The sequence below is a fragment of the Hyla sarda genome, chromosome 6, assembly GCF_029499605.1.
Source record: "Hyla sarda isolate aHylSar1 chromosome 6, aHylSar1.hap1, whole genome shotgun sequence".
Lineage (NCBI taxonomy): Eukaryota > Metazoa > Chordata > Amphibia > Anura > Hylidae > Hyla > Hyla sarda.
Genome location: NC_079194.1, coordinates 38955196 through 38975117, shown reverse-complemented (window position 1 = coordinate 38975117; position 19922 = coordinate 38955196). Strand labels below are relative to the sequence as shown.

The following is a 19922-nucleotide window of genomic DNA, read 5'->3' as shown; positions in this document are numbered from 1 at the left end:
GACATTTTGGTGGCTTCAGAACCAATTACCAGGTTTCCATAGAGTTATGGTCTCAACATACAATGGTTTCAACATACAATGGTCATCCTGGAACCAATTAATATTGTAACTTGAGAGACCACTGTATATGAAAACATTATAAGGTGGTGCTGGTAACACAAATGGTTATCTGATCAATGATTCCTTAAAGGGGTAGAAAATGTACAAATTGTACAAAATGTTCCGAACGCTGGGGCAGGGGAGTACCCCTTTAAGAGTTTTAGTCTTAGGGTCTTGTCAAACCTTTTTGGACCTTATTCCTTAAAATCCTCTTTCTACTGCTTTGTTTTTGCAGGTAAAACATGTGACAGGCCTTACATAAATCATGGATCTATGTACTACAATTACAATTTTCCAAGACGCCTTGGAACATCTGTAGATTATCGGTGTGAGAGAAATTACCTGTCCCATCAGAGAGAATACTGGGGGAGGATATATTGCACTGACCTTGGATGGAATCCGGAACCAAAATGCTCAAGTAAGAATCTAACCTGTTATATAAGTCTCATGAAAATGAAGTATATCTTTCTTAAATGAATACAGTCATACATTTGTCATCATACTTTACTTTTCAGTTATCTTTTAAACCACTTAAGGATGCAGCCATTTTATTTGATAGTCTTTATTCTGTAGGTCCATTCGAATAAAATGATAACTAATTTATGTAGGTTTTGGTTTATTGACAAAAGTAAGGTCTATTATTTAATTTACTCTGTGTGTATAATCTGTGATAACATGAAAAAGAATTGACAGATTTGTCTTAATTTTAACATAATAACATATTAGGGGTAGAAACTAAACCCTATTAAATTCGGCTGAAACCTGTAAAGCAGAAGAGGATCGTGTCATATGATCTCGATATAAGCTTGTGTGGTGCTGTGTTTGGGTTCGGACAGTTCGCTAAGATCAGCACTTGACAAATTTGCTTTGAATCCAGGAGCCAGCAAAAAAAAAAAAAGAAAAAAATGTAGGATCCAGGATTTTTTTTAAAACTCCTTAAGAACGAAGGGCATACAGGTATGCCTTCGTCCTGCTCCCCTTCTATGATGTTCGGTCAGGAGCTGACCCGTGGCTAATATCGGACATCACAGATTGCGGTGATGTCTGGAATTAACCCCTAAGATGCCGTGTTCAAAGTTGATTGTTGCGTATAAAATTGAAAACAAATGTTGCTGGCAAATCAGCGGAGCTGATCGATACCACCACTGTGAAACCGGGTATCCCGATCAGCTTAGAGGATGGCGGGAGGACCCTTACCTGCCTACTCGCCATCCAATCAGAGCTCTAATGCTCCAGCCACACTAAGCAGGCTCGAGCAGCAGAGTATCGATAACACTGATCAATGCTATGGCATAGCAGAAGATTGCATGTTACAGTCCCTTATGGGGACTATAAAATAGTATAAAAAAAAAGTTAATAAATGTGAATTAACCCCTTCCATAATAAAAGTTTGAATCACCCCCCTTTTCCCATAAACAAAGTAAACAAAAATAAACATAAACATATGTGGTGCCACTGCATGTGTAAATGTCCTACCTATAAAATAAAATGTTAATTAAATGAAGTTAATTAATCAATGGCGCATACGTAAAAAAAATTCAAAAGTCCAAAATTGCGTATTTTTGGTCACTTTGTATACCATAAAAAAATGCATAAAGAGCTATCAAAAAGTCCCATCAAAACAAAAATGTTACTGATTAAACCTTCAGATCATGGTGCAAAAAATGAGCCCTCATACAGCCCTGTATACAAAAAAAAAAAGAAAAAAAAAGTTAGAGGGGTCAGAAATGACAATTTTAAACATACACATTCTGGTGCATGTAGTTATAATTTTTTTAAAGTAGTAAAATAAAATAAAACATATATATTAGGTATACAAAAAAAAATGCAGTAAAATCGGAAGTTACAAAATAGCGTTTCTTGGTTTTCTACAATTTTGTCCCGTGAATATATTTTTTTTCTAATTTTTTGGTGAAATGATTGAAGGTATTACAAAATAAAATTAGTGGCGCAAAAAACAAGCCCTTATATGGGTCTGTAGTTGGAAAATTGTAATGATTTTTAGAAGGTGAGAAGGAAAAACAAAAGTGCAAAAATGAAAAAATTGACTGGTCTTTAACCCCTTAACGACCACAAACGTAAATGTACGTTCTGGTTTGGCGGGACTTCCCGCACCAGGACATACATTTACGTCCTGTGTACACGGCAGCCCGGGACCCACCGGTAATGGCCGACATCCGTGATCGCGCAGATGTCCGCCATTAACCCCTCCGATGCCATGATCAATACAGCTCACGGCATCTGTGGCAGTGCGGTACTTTGAATATGCAAATGTTGTATCGATAAAAAGTAAAGGTGACGGCGCAAAAAATTAGCCCTCATACCGCCCTATATACGGAAAAATTAAAAAGTTATAGCTGGTCAAAATAGGGCTATTTTGAATTACTGATTTTGTACAAAAGTTTTAGATTTTTTTTAAGCGGTACAAAAAAACAAAACCCTCCAAAATGCGCAAAATTGTGGTTTTCATTTAAATTTCCTCTCTAATTTTTTTTTCCGGGTTCGCTGTACATTTTATGTACAATCACGCAAAAAACAAGCCCTTATATGAATACAAGCCCTTATATGGGTCTGTAGATGGAAATATAAAGGAGTTATGGATTTTAGAAGGCGAGAAGGCAAAAATAAAATTGTCCTTGTCCTTAAGGTGAAAATGGGCTTGGTCCTTAATGGACCAGTGGAATTTTTCATTTTTTGTTTTGTGAGCTGTAGTTTTTAACAGTGCCACTTTTACATACTATTTTTTTCTGTGATGTTCTAAAAAAAAATCAGCAGTTCTGCCATTTAGATTTTTTTGCATTTATGCCACTTACTATATGGGATCAGAAATGTGATTATTTAATAGTTGGAAAAAAAATTACAATAAGAAAAGGTGGTGATTAAAATTTTTGTTGGGGAGGTTGCCATTTTAAAAAAAAACATTTTTTTTTTATTTATTTTTTTTACACTTTTTGAGAGAGTGACAGAGAATACAGCAGAAGAGAGTGACAGGAGGTGAAGCTGGAAAGAGCATGACAGAAGGTTCAGCAGGAGGTAGGGTGACAGCAATGATAAGGGGTGCAGCAGTAGAGAAGGTGTCAGGAGATGCAGCAGGCAGGGGGATGACAGCAAGTGCAGCAGGAGGGAGGGTGAAAGGAGGTGCATAAGAAGGGAGGGTGACAACAGTGACATGAGGAGCAGGTGGGAGAGTGATAGGAGATGCAGCAGGAGGGAGGGTGACAGAAGTTGCTTGAAGGGGCCTGTGGTTGACTGGCACCTCAGGTGGCAGGAGAGTTATTGCATGTGCCACCTGTGCACAGTACCACAATAATGGTATAAATAGCTGTAAGCTCTGATTGGGGCTTGATACAAGATGATGGCAGCCTGGGGTGCATACCTGTATGTAGTACGTGATGGTTCAAAGTAGAGGCAGGAGATTCAAGGATAAAGGCCAGACATATAAAAAAATAGCTTTTTCAAAATTCTTGCTAGAAGAAATGTACGTGAAGGAATATTAATATTCAAATAAACAATAGTGCAAAAGACTCCCTAATACAGAAACGGTGCCTACCTTATAAAAGAGGAATACGTGATTGGAGCACAATAAAAGCGATGTAGGAGGGGGGTAGTTTAAGCCGCTAAAGATGCCTCAAGAATCTATGGTAAAAAACATATATGAATAGTGAATTGAAATATGTAAGGTAAAGCTGCCGGCGGGGGTTAAGTATGTTAGCGGTGTCCTAAAAATACATTCACATGGGTATTTATATTCATATGTCCCTTCTTTAGCGTAACTATTAGCAAGTAAATAAATGTAGTAGTGGTCCCAGCGAGTGGAATGACAGGCGTGAGGAGCGCTGATCACTCTTGTATATTTAGTAATGAGTCCTGCTGCCATAAAATGAGGAGAAACATGTGAGGCACCTCTTTAAGTCACTTAGGTTATTAATACGGAGCGTAGAAAAAATGCTCACAAGTTTCACAGTCTCTGCGCGGATCCTGCAGTGGAACCAAAAGTTTGTCCTGACATTTGGTGGTCTCTACTTCTTTCAGTCCGGTCTTTTCCTTAGTTGGCGTGAGAATTTCTGTCAATAGACGGTGATTGGGAGTCACGGGAGAACGCCCTGGCCGGCAGTGTCTCAACTGTGATAACTCCGGCTGTAGTTTAGTAGCAGTTTGGGCACACCACCCACTCAGGTCCATCACCCACGCTAGTGTTATCTTTTAAATGTGTAAAGTACCCCCCCCCCCTCAACTCACACATATGGCAGCGCCCCAGCACCAACCAGGTTGCCAGCAGTGCAAGGCACTCTATGTCTCCATTGCTACTGATGACAGATTCTCCTGCAGGTTGGGAGGACACACAGTGACTGAGGCCAGGACACACGCTCTGCTACGCAGCAGCATTGTGCATTCAGAAGGTGGACCAGGAGCCTCTAAATGAGAGAGCGTGCAGGAGGAGGAGCTACTGCTGACCATCACCACAGGGAGCACAGAGCATTGACCTTCTTTGTACAGGTGGCTCAGCACTAGATTAAAATACAATACTCTGGCTGATTTATTTTTGGACTTTGGAATTATTTTGCGCATACGCCATTATAGTTTGTACATTTACGCACGCGGCGATACCACATATGTTTATTTTTTTATGGGAAAAGGGGGGTGATTCAAACTTTTATTAGGGAAGGGGTTAAATTACCTTTATTAACACTTTTTTTTACTTTTTTTTGCAGTGTTATAGGTCCCATAGGGACCTATAACACTGCACATACTGATCTCTCATGCTGATCACTGGCGTGTATTAACACACCTGTGATCAGTGTTATCGGCGCTTGACTGCTCCTACCTGGATCTCAGGCACGGAGCAGTCATTCATCGATCGGACATTGAGGAGGCAGGTAAGGGCCCTCCCGGTGTCCTGTAAGCTGTTCGGGACGCCGCAATTTCACTGCGGCGGGCACGAACAGCCCGACTGAGCAGCCGGGATACTTTCACTTTCACTTCAGATGCAGTGGTCAGCTTTGATCGATGCGTCTGAAGGGTTAATACAGGGCATCACCGCGATCGGTGATGTCCTGTATTAGCCGCGGGTCCCGGCCGACGCGGGGACACCGCGTGACCCCGCTGCATATCGCGGGAGCCGGCGCAGGACGTAAATATACGTCCTGCATCGTTAAAGGGTTAAGGACCAGGTCCATTATGGCCTTAAGGACCAGACCAATTTTATTTTAGCATTTTCGTTTTTTCCTCCTCGCCTTCTAAAAATCATAACTCTTTTATATTTCCATCCACAGACCCACAGGCTTGTTGTTTGCATCATCAATTGTACTTTGTAACAACATCACTTATTTTACCATAAAATGTATGGTGAAACCAAACAATATTATTTATGTGGGAAAATTGAAAATAAAACCGCAATTTAGCAAATTTTGGAAGGTTTTGTTTTCACGCTCTACACTTTCCGTTAAAATTACATGTTTTCTTTATTCTGTGGGTCGATACGATTAAAATGATACCCATTTTATATCCTTTTCTATAATTGTACCGCTTATAAAAAATCTCAAACCATTTTAACAAAATTAGTATGTTTGAAATTGCCCTATTTTGACCACCTATAACTTTCTAATTTTTTCCATATATGGGGCAATATGAGGGCTCATTTTTTGCGCCATGATCTGTCGTTTTTATCAGTACCACATTTGCTTAGGTTTTGCTTTTTATTAATTTTTTATTAATTTTTTTGGGAATAAAATGTGACAAAAAAGTAGCAATTTTGGACTTTTTTATTTTTTTACAATTATGCCGTTCACCGTACGGGCTAATTTTGTAAATATTTTAATAGTTCAGACTTTTACGCATGCAGCAATACCAAATATGTGTATTAATTATTTTTTTTACACTTTTTTGGGGGGTAAAATGGGAAAAACTGACGTTTTACTTTTTTATTATTCAAATTTTTTTACTTTTTTATTTGACATTTAAAAAATTTTTTTTACACTTTTTATGTCCCCATAGGGGGCTATTCATTGAAATCAGTTGATTGCTAATACTGTTCAGTCCTATGCATAGGACATAGCACTGCTCAGTATTATCGGTCATCTTCTGCTCTGGTCTGCTCGATCTCAAACCAGAGCAGAAGACCCCGGGAGACGGCTGGAACCAGGTGAGGGGACCTCTGTCTGCCATGCAGGATGATCGGATCCCCGCGGCAGCACTGCGGACGATCTGATCATCCATTCAAAGTACCGCACTGCTGCAGATGCCGTGATCTGTATTGATCACGGCATCTGAGGGGTTCATGGCCAACATCCGCACGATAACGGATGTCCGCCATTACCGGTGGGTCCCTGGCTGCTGATAGCAGCCGGGAACTGCCGGGCATGACGCGAGCACCGCTCCAGTGCTCGCAATCATGGCGGCGCGTAAATGTACGTCATGGTGTGCTAAGTACCACGTCACCATGTTGTACATTTACGTCCCTTGTCGTTAAGGGGTTATATATAAACGGAGTGAGGTGTACTGTTCACTACTGGTTTACTTTTAAAAAATGATATTTTTTAGTAAGAAAATGAGTATGCTATATATTGTCATCTTCTGACCCCTATACCACTTTTTTGTATTTTTTCATATACAGTACAAGGCTGTATAATGGCTCCTTTTTGCGCTGTGATCTTTAGTTTTTATCATCACCATTTTTATTTTGATGGGACTTACTGATTGCTCTTTATTAATTTTTTTTCTGGTTTATGAAGTGATCAAAAATCGTATTTTGTTACGTTTAGGCCATTGACCGTGCAGTTTCATTAATGTTATATTTTTAATAGTTCAAATGTTTCTGCCTGCAGCAATACCACACATTTATGTTTATTTAAAGGGAAAAAGTTGGATGATAAACTTTTATTTTTTCTGTACATCTTTTTTTTTTTTTTTTTTTTACAATTTTCTAGTCCCAATAGGGGACTACTGTACAAGTGATCTGTGTTATCAGCACTTCATTACTACAAGCTGCTGAGGCTGCCTCCAGAGATGGCGTGCCGATCGGACAGAACAAAGGCAGATAGTGACCTCCACCTGTCCTATCAGTTCATCAGGACCACACAATTTTGCTGTGGTGGTCTCGAACAGCTCCACTGAGCTACTGGGAACTGATTTTCAGTACTTCAGACATCATGATTAATTTTGATTGTGGCAATTAAAGGTTTACTAATGGATATCGGCCCGATCGGCGATGTCCAGCACTAGCCGTGGGTCTTGGCAGCTTAAAGCAGCCGTAACCGACCGGGTATAAAGTGCAGTTAGATCCTGAACGCGCTTCATGCAGTGGGAGAGGGCGCAGGATGTACATGTGTGTCCTGTGTCCTCTAGGGGTTAAAGGTCTTTATTTTTTTTTTTTTAGTCATTCAGTCAAGTACCCTTTGAATACTCTAGATTGAATGAATCAAACCAAAGATTTCAAAAGAAACCCCAAAAAATCACTTACTGGAGCAGTGGGCAGTAGAGGAAAATTCCAGTTCCAAACATTAAGAAAAGTTTTATTTCATCATTTTATAATCCACAGGCTGGCACGGTACTGGGAATGCCAACTTTAAAATGATGAAATAATCTGGAATAGTCTTAGCCGGGAATTTATGTAACATAGAAGTTAGTAAGTTAAGTAAATGTATTAAAATCAGGGCTGGTGCAAGGATTTTTGCCACCCTAGGCAAAAGTTAATGTTGCCGCTCCCTTGACTCCGCCCATTGGCTCCACCCTTTGACACGCCCCAACTTACAACTGGGTTGACACACTGCAACAAACGTCCTCATGTAATCTCCTTATTACTGGGGTAATGCACTGTAACAAACCTCCTCCTCATGTAATCACCTTACTACTGAGGGTGACACACTGTAACAAACCTTCTCCTCGTGTGATCACCTTAATCTGGGGGTGACACACTATAAGGCTGCATTCACACTAAGTTTGCAGCCTATGACTGCCGGATCCTAAGCCGCGGTATACTACTGTTTTAGGTCCGGTCACAAAACCAGATACAAGGCAGAAATGAGCCTATTGGAGTCACTATCTGTCCGGTCGGCTCATTTAAGTGAGTGAGAAGCTGCGCGGATCCGGCTGGGGTACAGGAGAGCCCGGTTTTGAAATTTCTCAGCCGTATCTGGCAGCGGTATGCGGCAAACATAGTGTGAATGCAGCCTAACAAACCGCCTCCCGATGCAATTTCCTTACTATTGGGGTGACACACTGTAACAAACCTCCTCATGTAATCTTCTTACTACTGGGTGACACACAGTAACAAACCTCCTTATGTAATCTTCTTACTACTGGGATGACACACTGTAACAGACCTCCTTATGTAATCTTCTTACTACTGGGTGACACATTATAACAAACCTCCTCCTTATGTATTCTCCTTACTACTGGAATGACACACTGTAAAAAATCTCCTCATGTAATCTTCTTACTACTGGGGTGACACACTGTAACATACCCCCTCCTTATGTAATCTCCTTACTACGCGGGTGACACACTGTAACAAATCTCCTCCTCATGTAATCTTCTTACTACTGGGGTGGCACACTGTAACAAACCTCCTCCTCATGTAATCTCCTTAATACTGGGATGACAAATTGTAACAAATCTCCTCCTCATGTAATCTTCTTATTACTGAGGTTACACACTGTAACAAACCTCCTCATGCAATCTCCTTACTACTGGGGTGACACACTGACGCAATAACACTATGGTGCCAATAAAAACTACAGATCCGGGGGCAGATAATGAGCCCTCATACAGTCCGACATATAGGAGAATAATTTATTTTTTCTTTTGCTAGAGTTCCCCTTTTATTCTGCTTCAATATAACTTAGTGTCACATATATAGTTTTGTTTTCGTATTATAGACCATAGATAGAACATTGTCTTGCACCATTTCCCTCTGGAAGCAGTGGACGGACTTCTGCTGACACCCCCCTCTCACTTTGCACTCGCATGCCAGCGTACACAGACGATTACGGGTATAAGCCAGATGCAAAAATCAGTTATATGCTGAAAAACATCCATCATGTGTGAACATGACCTTAAAGCTTTGTTCCCAGCATTGGTGTGACTGAGAAATCCCTCCGTGTATCTGCAGCATGTGAATGGATCACAGCAAGTCAAGTCAAAGAAATGCAAATCTGCCATTTTTAATGTACCCCAAGAATAGTTGGGGTAATGGATGCAAGTACTGTCATGTAGTCATGCCTTAAAGTAATAAGGAACTGATATATAATGTTTTGATTTATTTTAGGACAATGTGCAAACTATAAGGCAAATGTGGAAAACGCAGATCTCATAAATCCACAGTACGATTATATGGATGGAGAAAAAGTGCAGTTTCGGTGTAAATCTACTTTTCAAACACCAGATGTAAAAACTGATGGAGAAAGGACTTGTCTTCCTAATGGAGAATTTACTCCAGCCAAATGTTCTAGTAAGTTTTATTAGTTATATGTAATATTTATTATTCAAATACATTTCCTTCACACAGGGTTTTGTTTCAACATTTTTCCTCTTGTTTATTAGTCCTTCTTCATTCAAACTTTTTTTGTGTAGCCTTTTTATGCTTAAATGTCACAAAAAATCCAATGTTTATACAAGAAAGTGCTACAAAGTGCATGAAAAACATCAACCTACTGTACGTATGATACCTGTCTCAGGGACTGTCCAGAGTAGAAGCAAATCCCCATAGCAAACCTCTTCTACTCTGTGCAGTTCCCGAGACAAGCAGAGATGTCAGCAGAGAGAACTGTGGTCAGACAGAAAAGAACAACTCAACTTCAGCAGCTGATAATTATTGGAAGGAGTAAGATTTTTTAATAGAAGTAATTTACAAATCTGTTTAACTTTCTGGAGCCAGTTGATATATAAAAAAAAAAAAAAAAAAAGGTTTTTTCCTGGAATAACCCTTTAACAAGCTCTGGTAAAATGAAAGCTGAGCTGTGACTGGTTACTGTGGGCGAAACATAGATGCATAATATGGCTGAAAAAAGACATGCCCATCAAGTTCAACCAAGGAAGTGAAGGGAACGGGTATAGATAAATAAAGGGTTAAGAGACTGCGTAAGCATTAATGTTATTTTGTTCTATGAGTAGGATTACCGGTCCATAATTACACGGGGTAGACATAGAGCCCTTCTTAACCCCTTAAGGACGCAGGACGTACTCAAACGGCCCCTTTTCCGAGTCCTTAAGGAGCCGCTAGCTGGAGGGGAGCCGGTGCCTGATGCCTGCTGAAATCGTTCAGCAGGCATCGGGGCATATCGCCCAGGGGGGTCATGATGACCCCCCCATGTTGGCGATGGCCGCAGATCGCTGGACAATTCAGTCCAGCGATCTGCGGCAGATTCCGGGTCAATCGGGTCTCCAGTGACCCGATGACCTGGAATTACAGGCTGTTCGGGGCCGTCTCTGATGGCCCCGAACAGCCAGAGCCAGCAGGGGTGAGGTGGCACTGGTGCCACCTCATGATCGCCCTGATTCGACGACGAGGGACTGATGTGATGCGGCGTGGATCGTTGGAGGTGAGTGACAGCCTCCTGCTGTTGCTTAGCAACAGCTCCCAGCATGCAAAAAGGGCATGCTGGGAGCTGTAGTTATGCAACAGCAGGAAGCAGACCACCACAACTCCCAGCATGCCCTTATGGGCATGCTGGGACTTATAGTTTTGCAACAGCTGGAGGCACATTTTTTCTATGGAAAAGTGTACCTTCAGCTGTTGTGTAACTACAACTCCCAGCTTGCACAAACAGCTAAAGTGCATGCTGGGAGTTGTAGTGGTGCATCTGCTGGTTGCATAACTTCAACTCCCAGCATGCCCGTTGGCTGTCGGTGACTGCTGAGAGTGGTAGTTTTGCAACAGCTGAAGGCACACTGAGTTAAGTAGCAAACCAGTGTGTCTCCAGCTGTTGCATAACTACAGCCCCCAGCATCCTCAGCCAAAGTAGTATGTCTCCAGCTGTTGCATAACTACAAGACCCAGCATGCCCTTCCGCTGTCCGTACATGCTGGGGGTTGTAGCTTTTACAACAGCTGAAGGCACACTGGTTGCAAAACACTGAGTTTGTTACCAAACTCGGTGTTTCACAACCAGTGTGCCTCCAGCTGTTGCAAAACTACAACTCCCAGCATGCACTAATAGACCGTACATGCTGGGAGTTGTAGTTTTGCAACAGCTGGATGTCCCCCCCCCCCCCCCCCCCCAATGTGAATGTACAGGGTACACTCACATGGGCAGAGGTTTACAGTAAGTATCCGGCTGCAAGTTTGAGCTGCGGCAAATTTTCTGCCACAGCTCAAACTGCCAGCGAGAAACTACTGTGAACCCCCACCCGTGCGACTGTACCCTAAAAACACTACACTACACTAACAAAAAATTAAATAAAAAGTAAAAAACACTACATATACACATACCCCTACACAGCCCCTCTCCCCTCCCCAATAAAAATGAAAAACGTCTGGTACGCCACGGTTTCCAAAACGGAGCCTCCAGCTGTTGCAAAACAACTACTCCCAGTATTACCAGACAACCACTGACTGTCCAGGCATGCTGGGAGTTTTACAACAGCTGGAGGCCCCCTGTTTGGGAATCACTGGCGTAGAATACACCCATGTCCACCCCTATGCAAGTCCCTAATTTAGGCCTCAAATGCGCATGGCGCTCTCACTTTCGTATTTCAAGGCAACAGTTTAGGGTCACATATGGGGTATCGCCGTACTCGGGAGAAATTGTGTTACAGATTTTGGGGGGTATTTTCTGCTTTTACCCTTTTTAAAATGTAAATTTTTTGGGAAAAGAAGCATTTTAGGTAAAAAATAAATTTTTTTTTTACATATGCAAAAGTCGTGAAACACCTTTGGGGTATTAAGGTTCACTTAAACCCCTTGTTACGTTCCCCGAGGGGTCTAGCTTTCAAAATGGTATGCCATGTGTTTTTTTTTTTTTGCTGTTCTGGCACCATAGGGGCTTCCTAAATGCGGCATGCCCCCAGAGCAAAATTTGCTTTCAAAAAGCCAAATGTGACTCCTTCTCTTCTGAGACCTGTAGTGCGCCAGCAGAGCAGTTTTCACCCCCATATGGGGTGTTTTCTGAATCGGGAGAAATTGGGCTTCAAATTTTTGGGGGTATTTTCTGCTTTAACCCTTTGTAAAAATGTAAATTTTTTGGGAAACCAAGCATTTTCGGATTTATTTTTTTTTTTTACATATGCAAAAGTTGTGAAACCCCTGTGGGGTATTAAGGTTCACTTTACCCCTTGTTACGTTCCCCAAGGGGTCTAGTTTCCAAAATGGTATGCCATGTGTTTTTTTTTTTGCTTTCTTGGCACCATAGGGACTTCCTAAATGCGGCATGCCCCCAGAGGAAAATTTCCTTCAAAAAAGCCAAATGTGACTCTGTAGTGCGCCAGCAGAGCAATTTTAACCCCTATATGGGGTGTTTTCTGAATCGGGAGAAATTGGGCTTCAAATTTTGGGGGTATTTTCTGCTATTACCCTTTTTAAAAATGTTAAACTTTTGGGAAACCAAGCATTTTAGGGATTTTTTATTTTTTTTTTACATATGCAAAAGTCGTGAATCACCTGTGGGGTATTAAGGTTTACTTTACCCCTTGTTATGTTCGCCGAGGGGTCTAGTTTCCAAAATGGTATGCCATGTGGGGTTTTTTGCTGTTCTGGCACCATAGGGGCTTCCTAAAGGTCACATGCCCCCCAAAAACCATTTGTCGCTCCTTCCCTTCTGAGCCCTCTTCTTCGCCCGCCGAACAATTAACATAGACATATGAGGTATGTGCTTACTCGAGAGAAATTGGGTTTCAAATACAAGTAAAAATTTTCTCCTTTTTACCCCTTGCAAAAATTCTAAAATTGGGTCTACAAAAACATGCGAGTGTAAAAAATGAAGATTGTGAATTTTCTCCCTAACTTTGCTCCTATTCCTGTGAAACACCTAAAGGGTTAAAACGCTGACTGAATGTCATTTTGAATACTTTGGGGGTGCAGTTTTTATAATGGGGTAATTTATGGGGTATTTCTAATATAAAGACCCTTCAAATCCACTTCAAACCTGAACTGGTCCCTGAAAAATTGTGAGTTTGAAAATTGGAAGATTGCTGCTGAAAAAAGCGAGTTTCAAAATTATGTGGAAAATTTGAAAATTGCTGCTGAACTTTGAAGCCCTCTGATGTCTTCCAAAAGTAAAAATACGTCAATTTTATGATGCAAACATAAAGTAGACATATTGTATATGTGAATAAAAAAATATTTTTGGGAATATCCATTTCCTTACAAGCAGAGAGCTTCAAAGTTAGAAAGATGCAAAATTTTCAAATTTTTCATCAAATTTTGGGATTTTTAACCAAGAAAGGAAGCAAGTTACCAAAAAATTTTACCACTATGTTAAAGTAGAATATGTCTTGAAAAAACAATCTCGGAATCAGAATGATAACTAAAAGCATTCCAGAGTTATTAATGTTTAAAGTGACAGTGGTCAGAATTGCAAAAAATGGCCGAGTCCTTAAGGTGAAAAAGGGCTCAGTCCTTAAGGGGTTAAAGATTGGTACCACATTTGCCTATGCCTTTCAGATACCAGAGAATCTCTAAATATAATGATCAAGGATACAGAAATTACTGAACTTAGTTCTCTAAGAACTCTTGGGTGTAATCCATCCGATTCTGGAGCTTTGCTTTAATTCACTTATATTTAATTCACCTGGACCATATCTACATTAAGCCAGTTCAGTACATTACATGATGTGTTACCAGCACTGGCCCGGCCTGTGTCAGCTCCTCCCTCTTCATATATACAGAACTAAAGAAGTCATTCAGTAACTCTTTCTTCTATTGGTCCCCAGTGACCACCTCCCCATTATCAGGATTCAGGTGTCCTACATGCTCTGCCCTCATTTTTTTTTGCATTTATATTTTTATATAAAAAAAATTGATTTGTTTTTCTTTCCTTTGCCAATACGGCATATTATGCACTGAAGAAAACCTCCAATCCTGCTATCCACTATCCCTGGTTACAAAACACTGATAATCAAGTGTGAAGGGAAAGGATCATTTACAGGGATGTTTAACTCCCTCTTTTATCTCCTGTTTATAACTCCTTATTTCCACAATCCCACTTGATTCAACAAAAAGAAAATAACAAAGCAAGCAGAGTGCCAGAGTTAGATTTATACACCTGAGATCAATTTACCCCTCCCCCTAGGTGCAGGGAAGACTAGAGAAAGAAAAGGTGAAAAAAAGTATTGTAATGGGGAACTCCAGCGGAAAACTATTTTATTTTTATTTTTTTCAAATCAGCTTGTGCCAGAAAGTTAAACAGATTTGTAACTCCCTTCTATTAAAAAATATTAAATCTTCCAAAACTTAATGCTCCAGAGGAAATTGAGTTGTTGTTTTCTCTCTGACCACGGTGCTCTCTACTGACACCTCTGTCCATGTCAGGAACTGTGCAGAGTAGGAGCAAATCCCCATAGCAAACCTCTCCTGCTCCGCACAGTTCCAGACACGAACAAAGGTGTCAGTAGAGAGCACTGTGGTCAGACTGAAAAGAACTACTCAAAAGATACAGCTGGCCGTATAGTTTGTAAGTTTAAAGTTAAAGGAGAACTCCAGCGAAAGTAAACTTATCCTCTATCCACAGGATAGGGGATAAGTAGCTAATTATGGGGGGTCAAAGCGATTGGATCCTTTGTAATCTCTGGGACGGGACCACTGCTCTCTGAGAGGAGCGTGTGTCATCTACTGGTAGATTGTACACCCCCCATTCATTTCTATAAGAGCGCCAATGATTCCCAAGTGCTGTACTCGGTCCTCACTTAGCGTCAGGTCCCGTCTCGGTGATCACAGAGAATCCTAGCACTGGGTTAGGGGCTCAGGGGATAAGTTTATTTTTGTCGGATATCTCCTTTAAAGGAACACGAGCTACACTACCTGGATGTGGCAAAAAGAGGAAGCTATCACTGGTTGCCTCAAGATTTATTAGCTCAAAAACGACCCAATGGAAACACAGCCTAAAGCTCATAATAAACACTGAAGGTCTGTGTCTACATGCCAGGACTCAAAGACCTAATCCTCTAATGACCCAAAAGGACAGGAAAGTTGGTCACTATGCTCTAAACCATGTAAATAAGCCACAACAGTTTGGGGATTCTGTTCTGTGGAGTGGTTATAAAAAAACTGGAACTTTTTGGACCTATAGACTAGCTGTATGTTTTAACCCCTTAAGGACTCAGCTCATATTGGCTTTAAAGGGGTACTCCGGTGGAAAACTTTTTTTTTTTTTTTTAAATCAACTGGTGCCAGAAAGTTGAACAGATTTATAAATTACTTCTATTAAAAAAAATCTTAATCCTTCCAGTACTTATTAGCTGCTGAATGCTACAGAGGAAATTATTTTCTTTTTGGAACACAGAGCTTTCTGCTGACATCACGAGCACAGTGCTCTCTGCTGACATCTCTGTCCAATTTAAGAACTGTACAGAGTAGGAGAAAATCCCCATAGCAAACACGATTTTGTGTTTTCATTTTTTTCCTCCTTGCCTTCTTAAATGAATAACTTTTTCCTTTTTCCAATCACAAACCCATATACGGGTTTGTTTTTTAGGTGACCAAATGAACCTTGTAATAACACCTCTTATTTTACTATAAAATGTACATAGTAACCAAAAAAGTATTATTTTGTGGGGAAAGTGAAAAGAAAAACACAATTTTGGATCTTTTGGAGGATTTTGTTTTTACGCAGAGCACTTAACGATAAAAAAAGAAAGTTAAACCAGTTTTGTAAATTACTTCTATTTAAAAGTCTTAATCCTTCCAGTGCTCATTAGCAGCTGTATGTTCCAGAGGAAGGACTTTTCTTTTTTGAATTTCCTTTCTGTTTGACCACATTGCTCCCTGCTGACACCTCTGTCCATTTCAGGAACTGTCCAGAGTAGGAGCAAATTCCTATAGCAAACCTATCGTGCTCCGGACAGTTCCTAAAATAGAAAGAGGTGTCAAAAAGAAAATAACTTCCTGTGGAGCATATAGCAGCTGATAAGTACTGGAAGGATTAAGATTTTAAAAAATAAGTAATTTACAAATCTAAATAACTTTCTGGCACCAGTTGATTAAAAAAAAAAAAAAAATCCAAGTATTAAGTCTTCTGTTACGGATAGATAAATGATTATTGTGTTTATTGTGTTTTTACTAAAAGATAAATGGGGAGATTTCTCAAAACCTGTGTAGTAGAAAAGTTGACCATTTTCTCACTGCAACCAATCAGATTTGTTGTATAAGACTAGGTTAACATTGCTGCTTGCATCCGACCCATTAAGGATCCAACTGTCTCTTTTTTTTTTTTTTTTTTTACCTTGAGCTGATCAGACCCTGAAACGGGTCGGATGCAAACGGCTACTGCTGGGTCCCGATGTCCCCCATTCCCTTGCATGAGGCCCGATGGTGATCTGGTAATTTTACAGGAATTAAGTGGAGAAAAAAATAGTGCTTGCACCGTTTTTTTCTTCTAAACTTAATGGAACTTCCAACTAAGCTCCACCTAACGGAGCCTGATGGCAGTGTGAATGAGGCCTAATCTTTAAAAAAAGCCTCTGAAAAATAAATTAAGTAATTTGATTGGTTGCTACGGGCAACTGGTCAATGTTTCCTCTGCACATGTTTTGATAAATCTCTCCAAAAGAGTCCAATAACCCCATTAACAAAGTGACATTTATTAATCAATTGTTATTAGCTTTCTAAATAACCATTTCTGTTTCCTACAACTTTAATATTTCTTCCTAATCCCAGGATTTTGTAAGGCTCCCGAACTTCCAGATGGAAAATTCAGACCAATTAAAAATGTTTTTGACCTCAGAGAAGTTTTGCAGTATGAATGCAATAAGGGATTTATGACAGAAAGCAGAAAACTTAGTAGCAGCGCTTCATGTCTGGACAGAGGATGGTCGGAGGAGCCTAGATGTATACGTAAGTCACTATCTTATGAAAAATGATAAACAAAGATAAGCCACATAAATTATAGGATAATGAACATACATCAGTTAATGACTAATATTCATTGATTTTGGCTATATAACTATTCTATAGAATGAAACCATGTAAAAATACTCTAGTTTGGTTGTGTGTAAGGATGAGTAAGAAACTCATTTCCATAGAAAAGGCTCTTCTAAATTTGGTTTTAGTAAATACATTATTTAAAAAAATCTGCAGTATCTCTTGTAAGATGTGTACTGTTCCTCTGTTCTTTCTCCTAGAAATGTATGAATGTATTTACAGCTGAGTGATACCAGCTTGAGGGGGGAGGGGGAGGAGTCACACAATAGATTCAATCGTGTCAATATTTGTTGATTTATGACAATCAGTCTCTTCCATCATTCTGTTGGAATTTGGGCCATTCTTCTTTACAGTGCTTCAGTTCCTTGAGATTTGTGAGCATTTTTTTATGCACAGTTCTTGGGAATGTGTTATCATACAATTACTTGTTGGTTGCATCAAGTGTTCATGTTTTACTATTATCACAGATATGGTACATTAAAGGTGAAACCACTAGGTGAATAGAACTAGGTAAAGACCATTCTCAATAGGTGAAATAGGTGATGGTCATAGGTGATGCTCAGCAACCTTGCTCCCCCCTTGCACAAACACACAAAGCTACCTGTATGCATCTCAGAGGCCATGTGTCACATAAGGTAGGGAGAAATACAGACCTGACTTGCCCCAATCACTGACCCTATATGCTTGAAGACAAGCTGCCCTAAATGGTGGTCCCCAACTTGTAAACGTTCCTTATACTAGCTAAGTGCACAGAGGTAACAGGTTTGGTCAGTAGCACAGGCAAGGAAGTAGCCAAGTCAGAAGCCAAAGATTAAAACAGAAACAAGCCAGAGAGACAAAACCTATAGGGGACCAAAGTACACATTCAACAGGCAAAAGAATAGTAAAGGAACTGGCAGAGGTCAGATCAGAATAAAAGGAAGATATAGGGGAAAAGGTGACTTGAACACTGGGGACTGGATGGAACCAAAACCATGAGCATCTCAGCTAGGAAAATTACTGTTTAAATATTCAGCCACTGGGAAGTGTATTTGTTGATGCTGCAGCTGTATGGCCTAGCTCTCCCATCTCCTGAGAGGTTTAACTGGCAACATCATAAAGTGTTGATTGGCCCTGTGCCGCACAATCCAGTAGTCAGGATGACAAAAGTCGCTGCCAGCAGTGACTAGCTGCAGGCAGGGCCCAGGATGCTCAAATTATGGAGAGGTTAGACTTCGAAAAGATGACATCCACTTCTGGATTTTCAGGACTGTGAGGAGGCCACTGAGGAAAATCAAGGATGAACTATAGTTACAAAAAAATGGTGATACCTCAGTAAAACTATTAACTTGATTATTATAAGACAGATCAGTCTTCCAGTGAGTCTGACCATCGGACAATAAACTCTTGTTCAAGTGACTGGTAGAAGAATCCAGTCTGACCATTGGTTTTAGGGTGGAAGGCGGATGAAAAGTCTAAAGAGATTTCCGTTTCCGATTACAAAAGGATTTCCAAAAATTTGAAACAAACTTGACACCCCTATTAGAAACCCCTATCTGGAATATTATGCAAACAAACAATACTGGTGAAACTCGAAAAATTAGAATACTGTGCAAAAGTTAATTTATTTCAGTAATGCAACTTGTCTGCGGGAGTAATCCTGAAGTGCTCCAAAATTTCCTGGTAGACGAATGCTTTGACCCTAGACTTAATGAAGCACAGTGGACCAACACAAGCAGATGACATGGCTCCCCAAATCATATAATATATGGGGGATGTGGGGTTTCCATGAGCTGTAATCATCACAATTATAAAAAAATCACGGCTTGAACTATCTTGCTTTGCATGTAATGAATCTCTCTCATATATTATTTTCACCTTTTAAGTTGCATTACTGAAAGAAATTAACTTTTGCACGATATTCTAATTCTTCGAGTTGCATCTGTATTTTCCAAGAAGAAGGCAAGTTTTTAAGCGGTGGGTAGTTGACAGAGGCAAATCAAATGACACAACTAAGGCTTGGTTCACATTGCCGTTCGCATCTGACTCATTAAAGGTTCGATAAGTACTTTTAAATTTTTATTTTTATTTTAAGCCGAATGGATACTAAAACAAGTCAGTTGCATGGGGTCCATTAGCAATCCAGTAATTTTACAGGAATTTAGCGTCTGAGTCTGATGGCAATGTGAACAAGGCCCTACAGAATCTGTGAACTTCCACCCAGACAACAGTTCATTCTGTCAGAACCCGTTGGTTTAAACGGTTCTGACAGCTCTCTGTTTTGTTTTGGGTTATGCCCAGCTGTCTGTACTGGTCAGCTGACCTTGATGTGAGCACCTGGTCTGGGTCTATTTAAGCTGGCAGTCTACTCCCAATCCTTGCCTGCTATAGAGCTCTGTGTACTCCTAGCTAGCATTTATATTGTATCTGTTATATCTGGCATTTTGACCCTTTGGATCCGCTCTCTGACTCTTCTTCTGGCTTTGCGAATAGGCTTATCTGTAACCTCTTGGTATCGACTGACTGTGGACAGCAACTTATTGTGTATATGTTTAGTCGTTTTTCTGTTAGTCTGAGTGATTCCATTCTGTGTCCCGACCTCCGTCTGCATAATATTTTTACTGGACTGCCCTCACTTATTGTAAGTAGGGACCATCACTGTGGTTACAGACCCGCTACCTAGAGCGGGTACGTAAGTACGCACGGAAAGGGGGAGTGGGCGAGAATAGTGTGCACTCCTTTCCTGCCCAGACGTGACATTATAGCAGGCCCAC

The 19922-nt window shown here is 40.4% G+C and overlaps 1 protein-coding gene across 2 annotated transcripts in view; it reads left to right on the top strand.

Annotated features, from left to right (window-relative positions):
* Positions 1–19922, top strand: part of CFH (complement factor H) — a 300746-nt gene that overhangs the window by 73879 nt on the left and 206945 nt on the right. For both annotated transcript variants that reach the window (XM_056523538.1, XM_056523537.1), the window contains exons 8-10: positions 335–517; positions 9365–9547; positions 16906–17082. In XM_056523538.1, coding sequence (XP_056379513.1) covers positions 335–517; positions 9365–9547; positions 16906–17082 — 543 coding nt within the window. The remainder of the gene's footprint in view (positions 1–334; positions 518–9364; positions 9548–16905; positions 17083–19922) is intronic.